This window comes from Myxocyprinus asiaticus, chromosome 39 (genome assembly GCF_019703515.2).
Source record: "Myxocyprinus asiaticus isolate MX2 ecotype Aquarium Trade chromosome 39, UBuf_Myxa_2, whole genome shotgun sequence".
Lineage (NCBI taxonomy): Eukaryota > Metazoa > Chordata > Actinopteri > Cypriniformes > Catostomidae > Myxocyprinus > Myxocyprinus asiaticus.
This window is the reverse complement of record NC_059382.1, coordinates 9588333-9612878: the sequence shown is the minus strand read 5'-3', so window position 1 is coordinate 9612878 and position 24546 is coordinate 9588333. Positions and strand designations below refer to the sequence as shown.

Genomic DNA, 24546 nt, shown 5'->3' with positions numbered 1-24546 from the left:
CAAGTCCCAATTTAAATATACAGTGCAAAGAAATATCAATTGGAAATTTAGAAATGATTAAAATGGTTGGATTTAAATATCATTTTTCAGTGAAAGAAAATACTAATAACGTTCATTAAATATTATAATAATTTCTGTCATTACCCATATAGATTTGGAACCGGAATACAGTCATAAATTAGTTTACAATATTGGTTATTTGATTAGCCATTTTTGAAATGTAATTAAAATGTTGGAATAAGATTCACAGTTAATTCTTTCTTAATTTTCTTGAATTTTTTTCTTTTCTCTGTTTTAATTTTGTGGGAATTTTGATCATTCTGTTAACATCATCACTTATTAACAGCTTATTATTAACATAAATGCCAATAAATAAAGTGGAAAAAAAAAAAAAAAAAATATATATATATATATATATATATATATATATATATATATATATATATATACATATAATGTTAATGCAATAGTTACCAGTAACATAAAATTACAATGAGCAATACTTATACAAGATTTATTAATCTTGGTTAATGTCAAATTCTACATATACTAATACATTTTTAACATTAAAATATATATACAGTATATGTTAACATAATTTAATGCATTATCAACTAACATGAACTAACAAAGAACAATAGCATATTTATGAATTGACATTAACCAAAATTAGTAAATGCTTTAAAAATATTGTATCTAATGCATTAGCTACCGATTTGGAAAAATCACATTCGATCAACTTCTCAGAACCCTCTCAGAACATATTTAGGAAAAAAACAACCCAACTGTATTTCAACACTATTTTATTACAGAAGTGTAGCTATTGCCATTCCCTTCGCAATTATGTATATATATATATTTTTTACATTCAATAAACACTGATGATTTTTTTCCAATGAAAAAAATGAAGAAATAAAATTGTGAACGTACTGCAGGCCAGGGCATAGCTGCCATCTAATCATACGTGACTCAAATGACACGAAAAGCAGCATTGAGGTGCATTAACCTGAATATGAATGTTTATATTTTCAAAGATGGCATGGTGGAGTGGATAATGGACCAACATCCACTTTTGTGTATTCTAATTTAAAAAAAAAAAAGCAATTTGTCACAATCTGTAATAGTGAAAATGCAACTTTACTAGAATGATGTCATAGACATGTGTGAAGCTTGCACCTTGCACAAGACTTGTCTGAAGATAACTATTTGATATCTATAGGTGGTTTTAATCAAAAAGTCATATTCAGTGAAATATGGTTTTAAATGTTTCGTACAAGTTACTTAAGTATACAGTTATTGAAGATGTTTATTTAAATAGGTCTCAAGAAAATTCTGAGCAGAATTTGAAACACCATGTAGTACTACGAAATCATGATGCCATGATTTTTTCTTCTTCCGCTAATTCATTGAGATAAAGGAAAATTTCAGTCTTGCTCATTGAGAAAATTACCTGCATATTCCCTCCTGTGTTCATATGAGAAAATATATGGGTATCACTTAAATATTAGTGTATAATAACCCTTCACAAATAACATGAATCTGTCATTTGTTGTAAATGTGCTAGTATATAACCATCAGAAGTACAGTCAGTAGCCAAGTGAAAATTCTGTTATCATTTACTCACTCTCATGTTGTTCCAAACTCGTTTGACTTTATTTTTTTCCATGGAACACAAAAGATGTAAGGCAGAATGTTAGCCTCTGTCACCACTCTCTTTCATTGCATCTTTTTTCCCCATTCAATGAAAGTGAATGGTCATATGAGTTTGAAATAACATGAACATAATTTTTAATTTTGGGTTAACTATCCCTTTAAGGAATGTTCGCTGACCAAATACAACGTGGATCTGTTTATATATGTGCTCGTTTCAACATGGAGAGTTTAAAGGATTTTATTTCCATAGTAATACACTGTATTATTTACTTAGTTACTCAGTATGACACCAAGGGAGAAAAAACAAATGCGGTGAAAATGGGTGAAAATAACAAAGCGCTCCACTAACAATCCGAGAAGAATTTCAATGGTCAAAGTGGTTGGGAATTATCCACCCATGTGCTCCAGACTCTAACCTGACTAAATAAACCACAACATCTGTCCAGGGAGGCCATTTACCCTCAAGAGTCTTTTGCTGTGAAAATACGGCATGCTGACCCCATCCACTTCAACAGCAACAAAAAACACCAAAAGGAGCATCTAACGTAACTACACCAGTCAGTTTGTAGCTTTACACACTGCCATCCTCTGTCCATAAAGTGCACTCTTTGTCCTGGGGAATGACTGAGAAGGAAATTAGGGAGAAGTCTGAAAGTTCAGAGTGTTTTTTTTTTTTTTTTAATGGCTGCAGCACACTGTCTTGTGTAGCAGTCTTCAGTAGACATAGCCCTCACTGTATGGGTGCGGGTTGCAGTAAGCGCCATCTTGAACGTAAGTCATGCTCTCATCGAAGTGTGACAGCGGTACGGTGTCCTCTTCGTTGATTTGTCGCTCCAGGTCGGTCTTCAGCACTGGACGTTGATTGTCAGGAAAGGCCATGGAGAACAAGGCCTCAGGGTCGCAGACAAACTTGTACACGTATCTTTCACCTGCCACCTTAGGAGTCAAGAAACCACAATATTACTATATATTTCAACAGTGCTGGGAAAATGTATAATGCACAGAGAGTTTCACTTTTTCATAATGCTTTAGAAATGCTAATGAACAAAAATTCCAAAACGAAAAACCTAAATGAACCTTAACTATCACTATTTTCTTTGCCACAGACTTGCTTTAAATAATTTAGCATTATAGCTGTACATTGAAACTTTCTGCAAGGGGCTGTTCACACTGAACGTGTCTTTGCATCTATTTGCTCTGTTTTTAAAAAATAATTTGTTTTTCCATGTAAACATGCACTAGATGGACATCTTTGAACATTGTACTGTATCTCAGTGTTTTTTCAATGTTTCTGCTCTGGAGCGTTGCAATTTTAGATGCCGTGTCAAGATAAAGGCCATGTCCACACAGATTCATTTTCATTTGAAAACTTCGTTTTTTCATGTTCCAGATTTTTAAAGTATGTGGTTATGGACAGCGTTTCAAAAGTCTCAATTTTTAGTGGAGGAAATTGTCGTTGAACTTTTGTCTGCTGCGAAATGCGATATTTCTTCAAATGTGCTTGCGTTTTTTCCCACATTCAGATGCGTTTGAATGGGAGTGAATGAAGTGCGAAGTGTAGTGTGACCGCGGCTTAAGAACATATTGCATATTGAAGTTGCTTATTATAAAAAAGGACAACTTATGCTACATAACTGTGATGCACTATGTTTACAATGTATGTAAGACATTGTTGTACTATTATTCCTATTTGGATGGCATTAGATTATCCAGAGTAGCCAAACACCCAAGTTAGCCAAACAACAGTATGTAATTTGCTCAGTCATTGTTATTGAGGTTGTGTGAGAAAAACAGACTTGTTTGATTTGGACAAGTATGTATGCGAAACATGAATTTTCCTAACATTCATAGTCTTAGTTTAGCTTAATCCACATATTTAAGTCTGAAGTACTTGTTAGTGAGTCTGTACTCAAATATAGACAGTCAAGAATTATAAAGGTTACAAAATGGGGAAAAAATAAAATTTTCGAACTTTGCCTTTATACCTTTTGCATGATGCCTTTTTCATAGTAGTAGCGCAATGATCTGCTTAGTTTGTCATAGTTCATGGCCGGACGATTCTTTTGAATTCCCCAACGTCGTGCCACCTTTTGAAGGAAAGGAAACAAGCTGTAACAAAATGAAGTACTACAGTAATCTAAAACATGAACAAAGAACTTTCTCTCAAATTTCAGACATTAGATCCTTTACAAATGACTAAAATGAGACAAAACACACCTAGCCCACACAGAGGCCCTTCTCAAAAACAAAGCTTTGAAAAGTCTGTAGCTAAACCCTATGTGGGGTGTAAACAGATCTGCACTCTCAAATCGGACACAGCCGTGTATCTACACTTCCAGTCAGAGATGTGTTCATTAGGAACAGCCGAGCATGGCAGATGTTCCTGCACCTGTCCGTATGACCACCCACCTGTGCCCCCCTTCCTTTTCAAATCTTTCTCCCACCACTCTCTCAGAGCTCAGCGCCATGGGCCTTTTCACTCTACTGCAGCTCATTAGCGTCCTGCACTCGCCCGGCCAATCCTAACAGCCCCCAGTCACCTGATGGCATGAATGACTACCCTGTTCCCTACAGCTGCCCGTTGGACCAATGCCAATATGCTCACACATAGACCCATACCCACATCCACACACACACAAAGTGTGTGACACATCACACAAACACACCTCTGTCCGCAATTTCCAAAGACTTTGGGTAGTCATCATACTGTAGCTCTGACTTTTAAAGTCAACATGTTGAAATATTTAATGTTTTTGGTTACAGTCCAGTTTGGGTGGACATGAAAGACTGTTTTGTACAAACAATGTAGGGCCTTTCTAGGAATTAAAACTTGCATGTAAGGTCAGATCCTTTAATAATTGTCTTTCAACTAAAATTAGAAGGACTTTAATATTTTTAATATTTTGTTTACCTTTGGGTAAGTTCACCTAAAAGTGAAAATTTGGTCTTTTTTATTCATTTCTTCCAAGGAACACAAAAGGAGATGTTAGGCAGAATGTTAGGGACTGACAGCCTCAGTCACCATTCACTTTCACTGTATGGAAAAAAGATGCAATGAAAGTGAATGGTGACTTAGGCTAACATTATGCAAAAAATCTCGTTTTGTGTTCATACAGGGTTTATAAAAATATCAGGGTAAGTAAACGATGGCAGAATTTTTATTTTTGGGTGAACTATCCCTTTAACATTGGTCTGAATTTCTTTTTCAATAAAATATTTGTAGTATTCATCCTGACACAGAATAAAAAAATAAAATAAAAAATGTAATTCTGGCAAAATCTCTCACAATTCTGACTTTATTTCTCGCAATTGCCTTAATCCCACCATGGAATAAAAAATACAAATTTAATTCTGACTATTAATTCTATAAAGATATAAAGTCGCAATTGCAAGAAAGTCAGAATTGTGTGTTTATATCTTGCAATAATGACTTTATATCTTTATAGAATTAATAGTCAGAATTAAATTTGTATTTTTTATTTCGTAGTGGGATTAAGGCACCATACAAAACAGCTACTAGTTCTGACACTAAATTCTGATTGGATGAGCTCCATTTGAAGCCATTGTAAAATGCTGATAAATGCACACCTTTGACTGCACATGACTGACTGTATATTAATCAAGATTTTATGTCGTTTGGCAACAATAAATTCACCACATACTGATGAAATCTTGGTTGAAAAACATTACATTGAAATGATAGGCTAGTACCTCTTCAGGCTCAATGAGTTTAAACTCCATGCCCCGGCCAGTCCATGCAATGAAATGTGAGTTTGAAGGGTCGTCCAAAAGAGCGACCAAAAACTGCCAAAGCTGCAGTGAGCCTCGTCTCTGATAGGTCAGGCCTTCACGGTATAATCCCGCCTCCTGCTTTATGTCACCTGCAGGTGGATATTTAAAAAAAGAAAAAGGTTAACTCTCATAGCCAAATCCCAGAAAAAATGCCAACGGGCAAGACAGAAGCATGATGATGCAAGACAAGCAAATCACCAGGTCTTCACAATGCAATGGTGGTTAAAGCAATAGTGCTTTTATAAATAGCTAAATCTGTGATATTATATTGTAATTTGTATAAGTAAGATATCTGGTTGCTCATATACAAGACCACAGATGGCAATAAAGAGTCCACTTAAATAAAAGAGTATTATTTTTTCATGGGAAAGAGTTACTCAAGAAAGAATAATATAACTCTGCAGAATATAAAAATCTGCAGAAAAACATACCTTCCACTTTCTCTGGGACCACGCATGTGTCGTCATAGAAGTGCCTTGCAACTTTGTCGAACATACAGCCTATGGAAATGTGACATTGACACATACAGTACATAAACATACTAAATTGTTCATATTAACAAGAAAATAAAAAAAGAATGTATCAGTATCAGATGTTTTAAATACATTATTCTGTGTAGATAGTTACCCTCTGTTCTGTTAGTGTGGGCCAGATATCCCTCTTGTCTCAGATATACAGAGTGACAGCTAGGCACTTCTAAAAAATATTGAACAAAACAAGCAAGTACTTTAGATTTGGGTTATTATGCATTAGTTTGTCAGAGCATGTTTGTTCTACTGAAGCCTAAAACCATTTAATTATTTTTGTAATAATTTATTTTATATTCATTCAATTCATTTATTTATTTAGTACACTTTACTATCAGGTTGTATTTGTTAATAGTAATCAACGCAATAGTTTACATGGATTACTGTAACAATGAACAATATTTTTACAGCATTAATTAGCATTATTTATGACTATTTTTGGTTAATTTTAATTTCTACATATGCAACTTTTAAACTTGGTCACTGCACTCTCCCAGCAAGTTCAGGTGCTACGGAATTGTAACAAAAATACGAGCAGGTCTGAAAATGTCTTTTATTGTTAGGCAGCAGGGGATTTAAAACAAATGCTTCGGTGCTTGTACATATGCAACTTTCAATTTAAAAAATGTATTAGTATAAGTTAACATTAGTTAATGCAATGAACGATCATGAACAAACAATGAACAATGGTATTTTGATGAATTAACAAGAACCAAGTGTAAAGATTCAGACTGATAATCCAAGATTTTTCTAAAAAATCATTGTGTATTCATTGTTAGTTCATGATACCTAATAGATTAACAAATAGAACCTTTTTGTAAAGTGTTTATTGTTTTGAATATAAACAAAATTTATATTCAAAACAGTAGACCAAAATGTTATGGACAAAAGATTTGTGAGGATTAACCAAACTCGATGTCGTCTGCTCCATGTCACTCATGTTGTTTACTGGAGCTGTGATTCAGTCAAAGCGAAGCAAGACAGCTTAAGTGAATGCTCCATAAAACATCTAACCATGTTCATTTGGATCTATAAAGATCTCTCAGGGTTTCATTCAAGTAATGGGCCTGTCAAGGAAATTACATCTGATTAAATTAGCCACTGACTGCCCAATCCTTATACAGCTCACAACAAACAAGCTCCTTTATGAGGCAGAATAAATTCTTGTAAATGGCTTGAAGGGGATGCAAAACATGTCGATGCTCTCCTCACTTAATTTAAATAAGGAACGTAGACAAATCACTCGTGTTAGTCACATTAGAAGTAAGAGTTTAGAATATGACTGTTGTACAATACCTACAAAATGCGAATGGTGGAAAAAGTTGCACAAAAAGTCATTTTAAAGTGTGTTATTCTACAACCACAATAATAAATGTATTTTTTATTAAAAAAAATGAACTTAAGACTTCAGAAAATGTACTCGGCGAACAAAGTTTCTATAAGTCTAATCCTTGGTGTTGACATCAAATAAACAACACAGAAAAGGCCATATCGTACTCGGGTTCTGTTTTCCAGATTCACATAATGAACAGGAAACAGCTGAGAGGCACTGCTGTATCTCCTGACAGGCTGCTGCAGTCCACCTCCATTTTTTATGAATGAAAACCAAAAGCCTCTTCATTCATGCCAGAGCTGGGCTGACAGCCTGGGGGCCCTAGGGGAGAGATTAGGGGCCCCTTTTCAAGCCAGACCCTCAGGAAATGAGATCAGACCCAAATATTTTAATAATAACGCTAATTCTATCAATTTCCCCAGCCCTAATAAAGTTGCTATCTGAAGTTGTACAAAAAAAAAAAAAAGTGTTTTCCAGAAGTTTCTTTGGCTGACTCCTGTTGGGTTTGTGGTAGGGAGTAGATGCAGTATCTCATTTAAAAATACTGCATTTTTTTGTCTTTGCCATCTCACACAAAGCATGTAATAACCTCTAAAACAATGATTTTCTATTCTCTTTTTAGTGTAACATAATGTTGTAAGGTTGATTCAGTCATATTAAACCACTAATAGTTTTGACAAACAACATTTTAAATGTTTCCATATAAGTGTATGTTTTAGCAGACAGGTAACGGATAGAAATGACACTAACCTGAATCATATGTGAAGTCACGGGGCTCCTGTTTGATCATCATGGAGTGTGCATATGTCTGGGGGATAGGGGCCCCCACCATGGCCGGATGCTCAAAGACGGGGTCTGCGTACTCCTGCTTGAACCCCTGAGGAGGGAAGGGGATGCTGGGCTCTGACATCTGTCTGTGATACATGGGCCGTCCGTCCCGCATTATTGAAGGAGGAGAGGGGAATGAATGACATGGCTCCGACAACTGCCGCCGAAATCTGAAGCAAATAATGCTGAATAGGTCTCATGCATGATATTTACTATTTGTGGTATTCCAAAATGAGTTATTATAATTATCACTAATGGTCGACCAAAATAGTTTTTAAATGGCCAATGCTATTGAATGGCCAATGCAATGATATCTAGAGTTTAGGGTGGCTGAAATAATTAGGATATTTTATATATATATATATATATATATATATATATATATATATATATATATATATATATATATATATATATATATGTATACGTATATTTAATTATGGTAAATACTGCAAGATATGCATTCAAATTTAGCAAGATTGCTAAAATTATCATTTCACACAATATTTACTAAGATTTCACAAAAAAGTGAACACATTAAATGTTTACGATGAATTAATGTTTATAGGTTGTTGAAACTGAAAGAAAAAAAAAAAAACAGCGAGACGCGGCGGAACAGTCAAAGATGTCCGTCTAGAGTATGTTTACATACTGATAGAAAAAAATAATAATAATAATAAAAAAACACACACTTCAGATGATTTGATCATTTTGGCTTTCAAATGTCAATTCCTTGAAAAAGTATTTAGATAAATTGGGAAATATAACTATTTAACTTCCAACATTTGAAAAGCTGTTCTAGACTTTTTGTGTTCCACATCTTTTGTATGGCAGATTTTGTATTGTGTTTTGGTAAGTGTGCATTAATTCCCGGTACCTGTGGTCCATGGGGTAAGCACTGTCAGGGAGGGGCTGGGGCAGTGCGAGGTGAGGGTACGTCCTGTCTGGTTTAGGGGTGGGGGCGGCGGTGGGAGACACATGCTGGCCAGGGGACACGGGTGTGCTGCAGGGGGTAGACACTGGGCTGGAGACCTTCATTCCTGCGGGATGCTTCTGCTCGTAGGCACTGCAGTCACCAGGGAACAAGAGCAGTTAAAGTTAGTTTGTCCTGAAGGGCTTTAAGATTTACATTTATTACTATGGGATTGTGCTAGACTTTATTGCAATTAAAAAACATAAATGAACTGTTTTTTTAAGATATAATTTACATGCAAAACTGATATTTCAAGATCATGGCTGGGAACAGAGAATTCTTTTTTCTGGATTTTGTGTGTTTTAAGGGAAAATACAATACCAGTCAAAGGTTTTGACAAAGCTACTCATTCTTAATTATTACTATTTCCACAATTTAGAATAATAGTCAAGTCATCAAAATTATGAAATAACACAAATGGAAGTGTGGGGATTACTGTATGTAGAGTAGAGAAAACCAAAACTTATATTATTTATATACTGTTCATATATTGTGTAAATTACCCTTTACCTAGATTACTGGTCCAAACTAAACTAAATTCACTTGTTGTCCTTCACTATCCAGTCCAACTAAACCATTAATTAATTAATTTATTTTTTATTAAAAAATTATTTTTTGTTTTGTAAAGCAGTTCATACATAGACATAACAATTCACATTTGTATGTCCACAAAATTATTTTCAAGCATTAGAGCATAAGTATTTATACTACAATGTTTTTTAAGATCATAAGAAACGAAAATTCATTCAAGTGTGTCCAAACTTTTGCTTGGTAGTGTAAATAAATGCACAAAAGTGCTACAAATGAATGGAAACTGTATGACATGCATGTCACGTATTTAATATAATTTTAGCCCTCTGACATGCAGCAGTTGTACATTAGTTCCATTACCTAACAATAATAAAACCTAGCTATACTACAGTTATACATCCACATTTATTCCCATTTAACTCCCTCCCACTGCAACATCTCACAATCGACAAAGTAAAGAAGAGCCACCATCAGATATCTTGTCAGATCTGAACCTTAACGCAATTACACTCCATTCAAAAACACTAAAAGACAAGGAACAGGCTTCAATGGCAGCTCTGAAGAGAACATCATTATCACAGAGGTTGTTGGTTCAGCTCGAGTGCCATCTGCAATACGAGGGCAGGTTGGCTCCGCCGGTGAAATAAAACATCCAAGTGAAATGACATAAATTTAAAGTCAAATCAATAGAAAAATTACTGTAACCAGGCAACCGTGTTTGCCATAGATGCTTGTCCAAGTGGAAAAGCCATTTATTGCACTTAATGCACCATACAGTAATTTCTTTCTTTTCTTTTTTTTTTCTTTTCTTCCCTATTTCCAATTTCAGGTGTATCTCATTCAAGTCATTTCGAACAGCACCTGCTGTACAGTTTCCTCTGAGTAAATAACTAAGGGAAAACTATTATTACTGTACTTTCAATGAATCAAGCTTATATTTAAGACTATTCTTGGCTCTGCTGAAAAATCTGCTTTGGGGTTGTTGAGCTTCTGTTCATCTGACCCTTTTTGCTTTGATTTAGTCTTTTATCACGTATTAAAGTTCAAATTCACACCTATAAAAAAGGAACATTTTTGAACAGTGCATTTATTAAAAGCAAGCAAAATCTGCTAAATTATTATTTATATTTATTTTTCACATAAACATCTGTAATTAGGAAAAAAATATGGGATAAAAGTAGTCTGCTAAACTGTATCATATGATTTGCAAATGTATGTTGACATACAGTATTCGGTCCATTTATCACTTAAATCTCACACCAGCTGCTGAGGCCAAATTTGCAAAAGTTCAATGTGTCTTTGTACTGCTTTAAAAAAACACCTATGTCTTCTGGCAAATTTTGCTTCTTCAGACATTTCAGTCTAGCACATCTAGCGTAGGCTAGGCTACTGCCTGTGTTTTCTTATAACTATGATATAAAATGTAAATCATAAAATAATATTCTATTCTAAAACAAATAGTTCAGACTCTGAATTCTGATGCATGAGCTGCGTTTAAAGCCATTTTAAAAGGTTAATAAACACACACACACACACACACACACACACACACACACACACACACACACACACACACACACACTCTATATTAATGCACCAAGTTGCTACATGGCGACCACAAACAGCCTACAGTTAGGCTTATGAATTATATTACTTGTTGAAATATTGGTTTGTCCTCATTATTAATGTAAATAAATGGCACTGTTTATTGGTATCTTTCATCATATTGCTGTTCATAGTGCTGCCATATGGTAAAATCATGGTGACACATGGTCATGTGTTGCCTATTTCATTAATTTGAAAGATTTTGTAGGAAGTGTGGGAAGAACAGTGAGTGTCTATGTGATTCTGTGAGATTGTGTGTGTATATGGGGGTTTCTGCATAACAGTGCAGTGTACCTGATGTTATACAGGCACTTCTCTCCATAGTGGAGTCTGAAAGGCCTCTCCTGACTGCAGGCTAAGCCCAGATCAGTACACGGACTGTGGGGCTCTCGCTTTATCCTCAACTGCAGCCCGTGGAACGCCACTGAGAGAGAGAGAGAGAGAGAGAGAGAGAGAGAGATAGAGAGAGAGAGAGAGAGAGAGAGAGAGAGAGGGGGGGGGGGGGAACAGAGAGATCAGCATTCAGAATGTTTTTCAGTACTTTTATGTTTAATTTCTTTCAGTGTGAACAGATACTTCGAGACTTATACTTTCATTGATGGCTTGACTCTCTTTCTAAACCTCCTGACATTCTTCACAGCAGTCTTAAAATAGGGACAATGGCTGATTAAATTTGGTCATATTGAGAAGAGATAAAGGCTAACAGGATTAGTTACAACGTGTAGTCTTCTGTAAAGAATTGTGAATGAATGCAACACTGCTGCTGTGATTGTCTGAGCAGGTACTTCTGTTTTTTTTTTGTGTTTTTTTTTTAACCAGTTCCTGGCCATCCAACCATCCATCCATCCATCCATGACACTCTACTAATCAGAAACACTTTATTAATCCTATATTTTGGCCAAATTAAACACTTTCAGTAAGTGAATTCAATATAAAAATCAAAGTAACAAATTCTTCTTAACTGTTGAAAATGTTCCTGGTGCTTGTTTTTTCACAGCATTTTACTGTATCTTGGCATTCTGTAACTTGAATGACAGCTGTTGTCACCATGGCAACAAAGTAACATAGTCATGAGACCTCTGAGAGAGCTGAACTTTCAGGGTCATTGATTAACGGTTAAAGTGAATCCAGGTTAAGATGTTGAAGAGAGATTCACCAGTTAAAAGGAGCCTCAACTATGCTATTTACAAAGTAATATTGGTAGAGTTTAAGAATTAAGACTTGGCACGAGTAGTCATTATTGAACCTGTCAGTCTAAGCTACAACTAATTTTTTTTTATTTGAAATATTTTAAAATGATATTTTAATACTGCATGCAAAAAAATTTAGAAAAACAAAAATTATAAATAGGTACTACTAAATTGATTTGGTTGCGTCGATCTTTGTGTGTAATGTATATGTCTTTCTTAGAAAAATATTAACACCTAAAGTACAAAATTGTAATATATTTGGCACTTTTTTTGAATAGCCCATTGCCTTGTTAAAATGTTCATGATAGTAGAATGACAAATTAATAATTCTAGCTCTTGAAAGACCAGATTGAGAGCTACGCAGACAGAAAAAAAAATTATTTTACGCAAAGGAATAAGAGTAAACAAATCAATACAAAATCTTTTAGCAGTCTCTTCTCATTTTGCAGGACGTCATACACGCAGAATGTCATTTGAGGATTGCAGCAATTACACATGCATTGATTAGTGTTAATGGACAACATATTGAAGAACTCATTTATGGCATTTACTGCCATTATTTGGATCCTTGCAATTTATGACATGCGTTTAAAACCTCATGAGCACATCAAACGTCATTTTAAGTGTGCAACTCCTCCTCCAAAAAAAAAGAAAAAAAAAAAAAAAAAAAAACTAGAATAAGAGCATTCAAACATATCATTCCTTAAAAAAAATTGCTCTTATTAAAACAAGTGGCTGCCTTGAGTATAGCAAAAAAAAAAAATTTCATATCTTATGCAAAATATCAACAAATTATTTTTGTCATTATGATATAAAAATGGAAAAATCAAACATTCATGTTCCACACAAAAAAAAAAAAAAAAAAAAAAAAAAACATTTGTCATCATTTACTTAGTCTTATGTTATTCCAAATCTGCATGCTTTTGCCTTCTACCATGCAACACAATAAGAGATGTTAGGAGAATGTTTGTGGCTCAGTCACCATTTGCTTTCATTGTATGGAAAAAAGATTCCAAAGATTCCATCAACATTCTTTGAAATTTCTCTCTTTTGCGTTTCACGGAGGAACGTCGTACAGGTTTGGAATAACACGAGGGTGCGTAACTGACAACAGAATTTTCATTTTTGGGTGAACTACCTTTAAAGCTACACTCTGATAGATTACATTTTCATAAATCAATAGCTACTTGAACTCAAAGTGTCCCATTTAACACTAAATTTAATACAAAAAACAACTTTCCACAAGAACAATGCTTCTCCACAAAACCCTATTTATAGCGCTATATAAGTCCATTTTCACTCTACCTTGTGACACATACTGTATAAAGGGCATTGGAGAAACAAGTGTTTCTACGTGCTCTAGTGTGTCTTTTCTTTTTTTTGTAATGGTCGTGCTTTTTCACACCCTCGTGCCTTTCTCACTTTCACCTCTTCGCTGACTGTTATTCACTGATAATAGATTCAGTCGTACCTTCTTCTTAAACACTCTGGGCTTGAATTATGATGGCCTTTACAAAAGGGCAAATAACTAGCAAGTAAAATAATCACTGTTTGATCACACTTCATCCAGCCAGCAAAACACTGTGTTAAAAATTATTGATCTTTTTATGAGTACAATACCCATTCTCTCAGTGATTTAAAATGCAGATGAACATTTAAACACATAAGATGTTATTTAAAAAAAAATAAAAATAAAAAACATACAGTGGAGTCCAAAAGTCTGAGACCACATTGAAAGCGTGGGATACAAAATCTCATTTTTAACCTGGAAATAAACAGAATTTTCAAAAATGTAAAAGAAAGAAATGATATGCCCCGAAATATTTAGTATTAAATCAGAAAGATGCAAAATAGAAGCACTTTCACAAGTGGTGTCAGACGTTTGGAGAGGTGTATCTTTACTGGGTGCTCGTATATCTCGTATATCTTTCTTTATGCTTTTTTAGGAATGGGCCACATGAAATGGAAGTGATTCATTGGCATTGTTGACTCACACCCATATGGGAGGGCCAGGATGCCCGTTCAGGAGCCCCACCACCATTTCCTCACTCTCCCTCCATCTGCCTGTCCCTCCTCTCCTCTCCTCCCTTATCCCGCCGACTACGCCAACTAATACACTGCAGCATTATTTTAACCCTTTTGTTTAAATTTACGTACACTTCTACATTGAGGAATTATGCAGTACTCTTGATGAGTGTTACTCAAATAGGTGCATTGAGAATTTTTTTTTATTTTTTTATAATTCTTACTATATTATATATTTATTATACTTACCATATACATTATCTAAAAATGTTATCTGCTACAATTTTAGACTACACGGCCATTGTAGGTATATGGACACAATCAGTCGCACAATAAACAGGTAAATAAACACGATTATAGTCTTTCTTTTGTGATTATTTTACGTGATCACTTTACTGATGGACTACACACAATAAGTCTAGATCACATTATGGAAGGAGTATAGGACAATACCCCATTGTCAGCAAACAGTTCTATATTTTATTTAGCTGATGAACTTGACTTCTGTAGAAAGACAAAGCCCCCCTTTTCTCTTCTACATCCTCTGTAACAAAGTCTGTTTTGGCTCCTCTTTAAAACATAAGCTGGACTCGCTCCCCATTGTGCCTCATTCAGCCCATGCCACTTCCAACACTGGCACCAGCTCTGCCATGACCACTCTGCGCCAACTTTACTTCCTATGCCCATTTAAAGGCCTATTGCTTCTGGCTGCACTCACTGAGAAGGTACACAACCTAGAGAACACACGCCGCTCGCTCACTCCCTCTGTTTATTAACAGAAACAACAGCGGTGAACGACAACATGTAGTAAATGACAAAAGCAAATTGAGAGGTTTTGAAATTATATAGCTCCATTTGTGAAGTTATTACGCAAACGTTAAAAAAAAAACCTCAATTAACAAACTTGAGACTCTTATTTTAGTCAGACCCTTATACATTAGTGTGATGTTTTGATATATTTTATTAAAATAGATTTTTAGTACATTAAAGAGCCATAATTTGTTTTTTATTTAATAATTTTAAAGTTAAAAATTACACTTACAGTTTTCACTCTGAAAATCTGGAACAAACTGCTCATCATTGTCAGGTACTTGAGCTGTGGAGAAAAAAAGAGAGAGGAAATGGTAAATAAAGATTTTTCTTTCACAATTATTGTGTTTCATTTCCAGTGGCTAACAAGTATAGCTAACACAATCTAACTTCAATATCGCTTAAACTAGTCATTTCCTATAATAATCCCCTGTAATTGAAACACTAATGATTTGAAATTCTCAAACCAACCCATAAATACATTTATTGGTTTAAAACAGAGAAAACATATCCTCTAATTATGTCCATAACTTAATTTTAACTTAATTTGCAGGGCAAAGCAGGCTCTTGCGTGTGAAACACATTCCAAATCTGTGTCTCTCTGTCTGTCTCTCCCATTCTTTCTAACAATCTACTACAGAATATGTTGGTAGTTTATATACATTCATTTTAGGAAGACAGTTGACCAGCTATACTTCATCTAAAACTTATTTTATATATCATTTAGGTAATTCTTGTACAATTGTTTGTAGTTTTTAGGACCTCATTAAATGATAGACTACATAGAATATTTGTACTTTTAAAGATCACTTATCACACTGCATGAACAAATGGTGATTAAAATGGTGAAAAACTCAAAAGTAATGGTGATTTAAAATTGTGATATTAATAAACAAAAGCTCATGTTATGCATCAGCTACCAATATGTATTAAAATACTGACAGAATAGAAAAACAAACAATAAACACAAATGTAGATTGAGATAAAAACCAGTCAACAAAAGATTTCAAACATATTTTCCGTTCACAAAGAGACATTTTGATCATGTATAATTACCAGTTAAATACCAGTCAACAACAACAACAAAGAAAAATCTAACAGATTTTCCCTTCACAAAAAGGCCTTTTTTATAGTTGTATAGTTACCTGAAGAAAAAAAATAAAAACTTTCAGAACTGAAAAACAAACACAAATTTAGACTTTGAGATAAATGCCAGTCAACAAAAAGATTTTAAACAGATTTTTGTTTCACAAAGCAGCCTTTTGATCATTTGTGCTCTCCACAACTATGTTGTGTCTTCAGAAGGATAGCCATGCAACGAGAAAACACCTATTGTTCACACTGTCTAATTGGGACACATCCCCTCTGGTGAATGCACCTGTCCCTGCAGCGTCGGCTGCCGTTCAAACAGCACACGTTCCCCTACCTTTGCCTCTCTCATAGCTAATGCTAAAATAATGAAGCTTTCATATTGAGCTCAATTAAGCATGTTCATGTTTATATCACATGCATTTACACTCTTGCAAGACTTCTATTGTTTATTGCATGTTGAAAATGCACTGTGGTAGAAGAGTGCAAGAGCCCTCACCACACGGGGCTATTAGCACATTTTTTCCTCTGCACTAAAATTGGATTTTCATTTTCACAACAACAGTAACAAGTCGCAACACGCACAAATCAACATTTGCTATTTGTAAGGCAACAAGTTTTGCTTGGTTGGCTTTTGTGCTCTCTTTCTGGCAAAAACATTTAAGTGTTTTGAGATACTGAATGAGACAAACTGTGTCCTAAATTCCATCTTTGGGCAGTTGGCATTAAATACTTTCAGAAAGTTGACATGTCCTGCGGTGTGACATGCTAAATCCATCTAAAACTATTTATGACAGCATGTTGCTAATGCTTGTTATTTACATATTTTATGACCTCATACTAATGAAAAGACTATAAGACTATATTTTTACTTTTTTTAATTATTTGTCACATCATAGGACCATTTAAAATGAGTATTGATGGTGAAATGAAATGTTTTATTATGTTTTTTTTTATTATGTTTTTACCATTTACCAGTAAAGGAAATGGTGACCAGTTACAGGACATAAGAATTTTACTCTTATACATTCAAATACATTTTAACCTAAAATGTTGTTTAAAAAAGATTTATTGGACATGTTTTGCATCAACAAATCCTGTCTACTTGCTTTTTCTGTGCACAGCATTAACACGTTCATATCCAATGTCAATCTGAGAGTACTGGTGAAACTCAAGAAACATCACAGCTGGTACTAAGGTAAACAAAATCAAAATGTTTCACAGTATCAGAACCGTGAGCAACAGAAATGAAAAGAGAGAAAGACAAAGTGCATGAGGAGCCAGAAAAGTAGAGTAAACGTCAGTTAAAAAGAGAAAATGTGAAAGAGAGAGAGAGAGACTGAGAGGAAGTAGGGAGCTGCAGCCAGTATTCTCAGCAGGGTGAATGAGGCAACCTGTGAATGGGACAGCTGATCCCAGCACCACTCCTGAGGCTAGCTAAGGTGTTGGAGCATGTCCACCAGTTAAAGAAAAAAAGGGGAAGAGTGGAAAAGGGACAAAATGCTGTGCTTCAAACACATAACAGGCCTGGAATTGTGCAAATTAACTACAAAAAGAGCGACGTATAATCACCACTCTGCCTAACAAAGGGGATGGGATAGAGAACTCAGATAAATGTCACACTACTAGATAAAATACAAGCAAACAAAGGATTAAAAAAACATTAACCTCAACTGAGAATAAAATCTCTTTTTGTACATTTTCTAAAAGATGGGAGATTCCCAATAGTGGGGGACACTGGGGTAAGTTGTCACACTGGAACTTACCATTTTCATTTCAGAAAAATTTAAACAGTTCAAGAAAAATAAAACAGTAACTGATGGACCAGCAGAATGTAAAAGGTACAGTAACATACGAAAATACCAAATGATTGTTTTGGCCAACAAATATTTAAATTAATGAATTGTATAAATGTATAACACATGTGACTACTTGCCCCTATAAAATTGTGACAACTTGCCCTGACCTGACCTTTATAAAAATTGTAGTTTTCTTGTGAACACATTTAAAGCATTCAGTAAAAATCTATTTTTATTGTATAGTTGACCCTTGTCTGAATGTATGCCAGTGTAGTTTCATTGTGTTCGCTTGTTTATTAGTTACAGGATAAATAAATTATGATACTGGAATTTTAGTGTGAAGAACAGAATTCACCAAAATCATTCTAATTTAAGAGGACTCCTAAATATGTGTTTGAAACCAACTTACAAAACCAGTGCTAGAGGAAACCCTTCCCCATGTGACAACTAGCCCCAGTCTCCCCTGATAAATGACTGCAACCTGTCTCTGGCAGAAATGACATGTGTATGTCAAATGACGACCTATCAGCTCTTCAGTCTACGTTGCCGGAAATTCTGTCTGTTGCTCATATGTCTTCCTCTTCTTTCCAATTACCTGAGCTAATAAATCTCTAAAATGAAACCACCAGGTCTTCGTTTGGGTTCTAATGGACAGGAAGTCATATAATAAATCTATCTACAATTTATCTCTAATCTTTGGGCGCTGGGGCTGATGGATGTAAGACAAGTTGAATTGTACTCCTCACTGTAATATCTACTCCAGCGACTACTTTTTTTCCCAACACACTTTTTTCCTCCCTCCCGGATATACTAAAATATTTAAGTCATGTCTTATTCTTTCAGAGGCCCTGGGGTGGATTTGGCATAATCAAACTTGCGACAAGGACAGTAAAGTCCGAAATCTGTTCTAAAGCGTACTTTTAATTTTAAAATCCACAATTATACTGCAAGCATTTTTAAAACATTAAAGAGCAAATGAAAGCGGTCTATTAAACACTGAGATTCTCTTTTCCTTTGCAGATGCCAAGTTATATTTTACTCAACTGGACAGATCTAGTTATTATTTCCTTACATCTTAGGCTCTTTACAAGATATACAATACACACAACTATGTCCTGTAGTGCAGCTGTGTGAAAATACATTTAATTTCTACTATGAATCACTGTTATATTTAAATTCAAGGTCATTTCAGAAGTTTCAAAATAATAAAATGCTTCAGTTGAAATAGCCAGATCTTCATGTGGTATATGTCCTATTGTCAAAATTTCAGTTACACACAAACCAGATGGATTGTGATCACTAAAAGAAAACAGACACTCAAATTCATTTCCTCTTTTTGTCCAAAATGCAGGCAAATGCATTCCATAGATTGAAAGCCACCTGCACACATGCAAAACACTGGCTTCGGTTTTACAAACTGCTTTGCATGATATTCAGCTGTCCAGCTACTTTGTTTTTTGTTGTTGTTTTTTTTCCCTTCAATTTGCAACCAAACTGCTCGCACAATAAATAGACAAAAAGCTGTTATGTCTACCCTGATAGGTTTGCGTTATATGCGTAATAGCTTGCACTGCTTAAACTAATTCATGCCGATGATACGACATTTTTTACATTTTACTAAAAATGCAAATGTCACAAAATTATTTTCACCAAATATTTTCAAATATTTAGAAAATATTCCAAAAGTTAGAAGTTATTTAATAAAAACTTTAAAAAGACTGATTTAAATCATTGCAACAGAATTAATGAACTGTTAAATCAAAAATATCAATTCAAACACAATGACATTTTATATTTACACAATCAATGCATATTTTTCCACAAGTGATCAGTGTTAATCCTCAAAGCCCTCAATTTAAATTTTTGTTTGGTTCTCAAAAACATTTGACTGAAAAACCCTCTAAATCGTTCACTTTTTGCAGCCTCAGAGTAGAACTCAAAAAAACAAACACTAATTCTGTTACGTTTACATCAATTTGCAATACTAAATATCACAGTTTACAGTAATACTACAAGCACCAATTTACTAACTTTAAAGACAAGAAAAATCCTAACATCAAAACTGCCCATTGACAATTTGCCTTTTAAAAAACTAGTTATATATGTTGAAAATAAATCACATTAAAAACACATTTCTACACATAGAGAACACACATTTACAGTATAACCAAGCCAAGAGTGCCAGGAATCTATTTACTAACCTAAAGGTCGGTGCTGCAAGCAAGGTGGGAAGAAGACACTCGCACTTAACTCCTGAAGCATCACGTTTGCGTTAGACCACAATCAGCATGTCTTGCCATGAGAAACAATAAATTGCCAAAACAAACAAAAAGTTAGAAAAACAAATGAGTGCCAAAAGTTGAGACTCTGGAAGCAATCTACCTTCAGTCAACTCTCTCTCAAAAGAAGTCCATTTGTTTTACCAAAAATTTAAAAAAGTACAACGACAAAGTTCTATAGCTGGCAATTATAAAACTTAAAACGCTATTTGAGAAATATCAAGCAGGAAAGAAAAAGAATACGAGTGAGTGAGAGAACGTGTGCGCGTATGTATGTGCGAGAGAAAGAGAGAGAGGTGGCGGTGCTGGTGGCTCGTCTGCTGTATCTCCTGCCAAAAGCGGAGGAGAGGAGCACAGAGTGAGCAAGACTGCAAGTTCTTCTGGTAATCTGTGATGACACTCAGTGCAGAACCTCCTCAGTCTCCCCCTAGACTCCTACTCTCTCAAGCTCTAATGTATGCATGACACACCAAGTGCCTTTGCAACAGATGCATTAATTGGACTGCAGATTAGGTCTGTAACTAGAGGCATATTTGTTCCCTACCCCCAAATTTCCCAGTGTATCTCCCCACGTGCACTCTCTCTTCTTCAGCTTTTAAACAAAAGCCTGATCATCCAGTAACAAATCTTCAGCAAGACTCAAGAAAAAAGACAGGAGCTTACCTTCTGCGAGCCAGGTCTCCTGGAGTTGACTGAGATCTTGAAAAAGCTCTGAAACAAAGACAATATAGAGTTGAGATTGTGAAACAACAGGTACAAAGCTTTAATTATGAGCAGACAATCAAGGCAAGCTCGAGTTTCGACACTCAGGCTGAAGAACGCATCTCGATTTGAGCTTCTGAAGAAGTCCTCAGGAAACCGGGCTTCTTCAGTTGAGGTGATTGAGATTTTAAAGCCCCGAGTTGCAGGTGGCAACAAGCGATATTGCATTTTGTGAAGTGTTAAGAAGGCGTGAAATGAACATTGTCTTTTTTACCCACACCTGAGCGCTTACCCTCGGTGTCCAACGCCAGGTCTGAGTTAATGAATTTTCTCTTCCTGTCTTTTGCTGCTCTCGTGTTGGACGTTTCCCCCTGAGGATTCTAAACAGAAAGCTACAGATCAATTCTCTCAAATGAAGATGGAGTATGTGCTATCTTTTAGAGACAGGTCACACAACTTTTGCTTCATGCATCATAGTAATATTTGCCTAACCTAAAAAAATGTGCTTCATGCGGTAACATCTAAGTTAACCGGCTTTATTCAAGTCTTATCTAAACATATCACATCATTAAAATCTCTCTTGCAGCATCTAAATTAACTAGCTTTATTCAAATGTTTTTAATTTGACTGGATCAACCCGACATCATTAGGGTTACACCAACAAAAGTCATTTCTAAGGAAAAGATTAGGTAGAATTAGCTCCTTAAGCAAAAAATAAAATAAAATAAAATAACTTTATGTTGAACTATCAATATATATGTATATATATATATATATATATATATATATATATATATATATATATATATATATATATATATATATAAATAAGAAAAAATAAATAAATAAACCTAACTTTACAAACCTATCACTTAAGAGTTTAAAAAGAAAAAGATACATCAACATCTACTGTATTTACAATCAGGGAGTGCACCACTTTACCATCATCAGACTTACATGAGAATTTATGAAAGGCACTTGTTGGTCGTAAAGTCCGTCCATTCTGCAGGGTTAGGATCCTCTTGAATTGATGTGCGCTGTCCGATCACCCTTTAAAGCAGGAGAATGACTTTAGGCGATTTATTGGAGATGGAGAGGAGCATGAATGAACATGCTGCGCACTGGAGCGCATACAGCGGGACCGTTTATAAACATATAGCCTCCAGGGGCGACCATAAGGCAAAATAATTTTTGTTTTTTTGCTTTGAATTTTTTTGAGTGGAACTGGTGCGGGAGTTATATTAAGTAAGCTAAATGTCGGTTATTGTTACTCAAGTAAGTCGTTATTTTATATAGATGGACTGAACTGTTGAAATCTTAAAAAAGAAAAAAAAAAAAAAATATCTGTCGCCTGTTTAGAATCAGAATTAGCGATTCGCAAATGACTCACTCTTTTGAGTCGGTTCTTTTCGAATTTCTCAAAAGCGGTCTGAATCGGTTCGCGATTCGCTCGGAATCATTCGGACGCCTCCTGCACCGACTAAATCGTTTGAAGTGGTTTCTCACATCGTAAGAAGGTGAGGGGATAATTTAGAGCATGAAATACCCATATCCATACCCTCAGCCCCTTATGTTTTCAAATCCTAGAAACGCCCCAGCTAGGCTCTGTATTATGAAACAAGTATTAAATAAAGCAGATTCACAGTAGGTACCAGGTAAATAAAGTTGCAAGTACTGTAAAGTTTCCAAACCTAAATATGCCACGGTGTCACGCGCGCGTAATGCCCAATTATTTTACGCGTAATGTAAGGCGCTCCTCTGAAGGGACTGGACTTTTGGAAACTGTTTTTCTAGTAGCGATGAACAGAAACGTCAAAGGTAGTAGAGAACGTAAAGCATATTCACTCACCCCAGTCAAATGCACCGCATTCATTCATGGATATGGATGTGTCCCCGGCACCCGCGTCTCTCCTCCTCTGCCGGCAGCTCTTGCGCGAAAGTCAACACACGCCCGCTGCCTGCTGCTGGTCCAGGGGCCTCCCTTCACAAACAGCAGGCACGCGGCTTCCCATTGGCTGTCAATGTCCTCCAAAGGATCAGATTTCCTCCCGTCAATTAAGAGGCTATGTCACTCTTCCCACATTAATAGCAATATGCAGAACTGATTGTGTAATTAAAAGGTGTTTATTTATTAGAAACTTATCCCATTATTATAATCTCTCTTGTGCCAAGATGTCATGTGCCAATCATGTGTGTAAAAAGTGCGCAACATCATTTTATTCTCTAACTAATGTTTACAAATGACCTTATTGTTTTTAACATGGGAAAAAAAGTAAAAAAAATCAAATAAAAAAAACCTCCGAAAAACTTTCTGAGAAGGAAATACGTAAAGGGAATGCTCATGGTAACAGAGTTCCAAATGGAATCATTATTTGTAGTCATTTTTTAACCAGTTTGAAACAGTTTTGCTATGCGCAGCCAACATCAAGCGGTGACCCAACACAGTATTAAAACAATATATTATACTAAAAGTAAACAAACATGTGCGTACAATTTAAATATATTAAAATTACTATGGACTGCATAGGCCCAAACAAAATGCCTTTATAATGTGACATAGGCTGAATAGTAAAACTGACAATTTTGTAAATGCACAAACATGTAAAGTAATTTACCAGCCAAACACATGGAACAAACATTTTTGACAGTTTTAATTCTGAAGTGACATTCACCAAAGTGGCATTCAACTAATCACAAAATATAGTCAGGACATTACTGATGTAAAAAACAGCACCATCACTATTTGAAAAAAGTCATTTTTGATCAAATCTAGACAGACCCCATTTCCAGCAGCCATCACTCCAACACCTTATCCTTGAGAAATCATGCTAATTTACTAATTTGGTACTAGAAAATCACTTGCCATTATATCAAACACAGTTGAAAGCTATTTGGTTCATTAAATTAAGCTTAACATTGTCTTTGTGTTTGTTCTTGAGCTGCCACAGTATGTAATAGGCTGGCATGTCTTAAGTTCAATATTAGGTCAAAAATGGCAAAAAAGAAACAGCTTTCTCTAGAAACTCGTCAGTCAGTTATTGTTTTGAGGAATGAGGGCTATACAAGCTTGAAATTGCCAAAAAAACTGAAGATTTCATACAAAGGTGTACACTACAGTCTTCAAAGACAAAGGACAACTGGCTCTAACAAGGACAGAAAGAGATGTGGAAGACCAGATGTACAACTAAACAAGAGGATAAGCACATCAGAGTCTCTAGTTTGAGAAAGAGATGCCTCACATGTCCTCAGCTGACAGCTTCATTGAATTCTACCCGCTCAACACCAGTTTCATGTACAACAGTAAACAGAAGACTCAGGGGTGCAGGCCTTATGGGAAGAATTGCAAAGAAAAAGCCACTTTTGAAACAGAAAAACAAAAAGAAAAGGTTAGAGTGGGCAAAGAAACACAG

The 24546-nt window shown here is 35.2% G+C and overlaps 1 protein-coding gene across 5 annotated transcripts; it reads right to left on the bottom strand.

Moving 5' to 3' along the window:
- Nucleotides 1-2347: 2347 nt before the first annotated feature.
- On the bottom strand, nt 2348-23093 carry LOC127430109 (ETS translocation variant 1-like). Of its 5 annotated transcripts, none has more exons than XM_051679601.1 (13): nt 22986-23093; nt 22094-22186; nt 21417-21516; nt 21098-21145; nt 15500-15553; nt 11537-11666; nt 9011-9199; nt 8056-8219; nt 6073-6141; nt 5877-5945; nt 5365-5534; nt 3639-3740; nt 2348-2589 (listed from the first exon to the last, which is right to left on the bottom strand). In XM_051679601.1, exons 2-13 carry the CDS (start codon nt 22136-22138, stop codon nt 2368-2370), a joined length of 1362 nt encoding a protein of 453 aa, XP_051535561.1. In that variant the 5' UTR covers nt 22139-22186; nt 22986-23093; the 3' UTR covers nt 2348-2367. The 5 variants fall into 5 exon arrangements, with proteins under 5 accessions (XP_051535561.1, XP_051535559.1, XP_051535560.1 ...); XM_051679599.1 differs by having other exon boundaries at nt 8056-8303; nt 22986-23092; XM_051679600.1 differs by having other exon boundaries at nt 8056-8303; nt 21429-21516; nt 22986-23092.
- Between the last annotated feature and the right edge of the window lie 1453 nt (nt 23094-24546).

Bases quoted from the DNA above. Each gene is read 5' to 3' on its own strand.
- LOC127430109 (XM_051679599.1), bottom strand. From the start codon at position 22,138: ATGGACGGACTTTACGACCAACAAGTGCCTTTCATAAATTCTCAT. The intron at 8,304-9,010 runs GTACCGGGAATT...TATTTGCTTCAG, and splicing joins GCTTACCCCATGGACCACAG to ATTTCGGCGGCAGTTGTCGG. The intron at 2,590-3,638 runs GTATAAAGGCAA...TTGACTCCTAAG, and splicing joins AAAAAGGCATCATGCAAAAG to GTGGCAGGTGAAAGATACGT.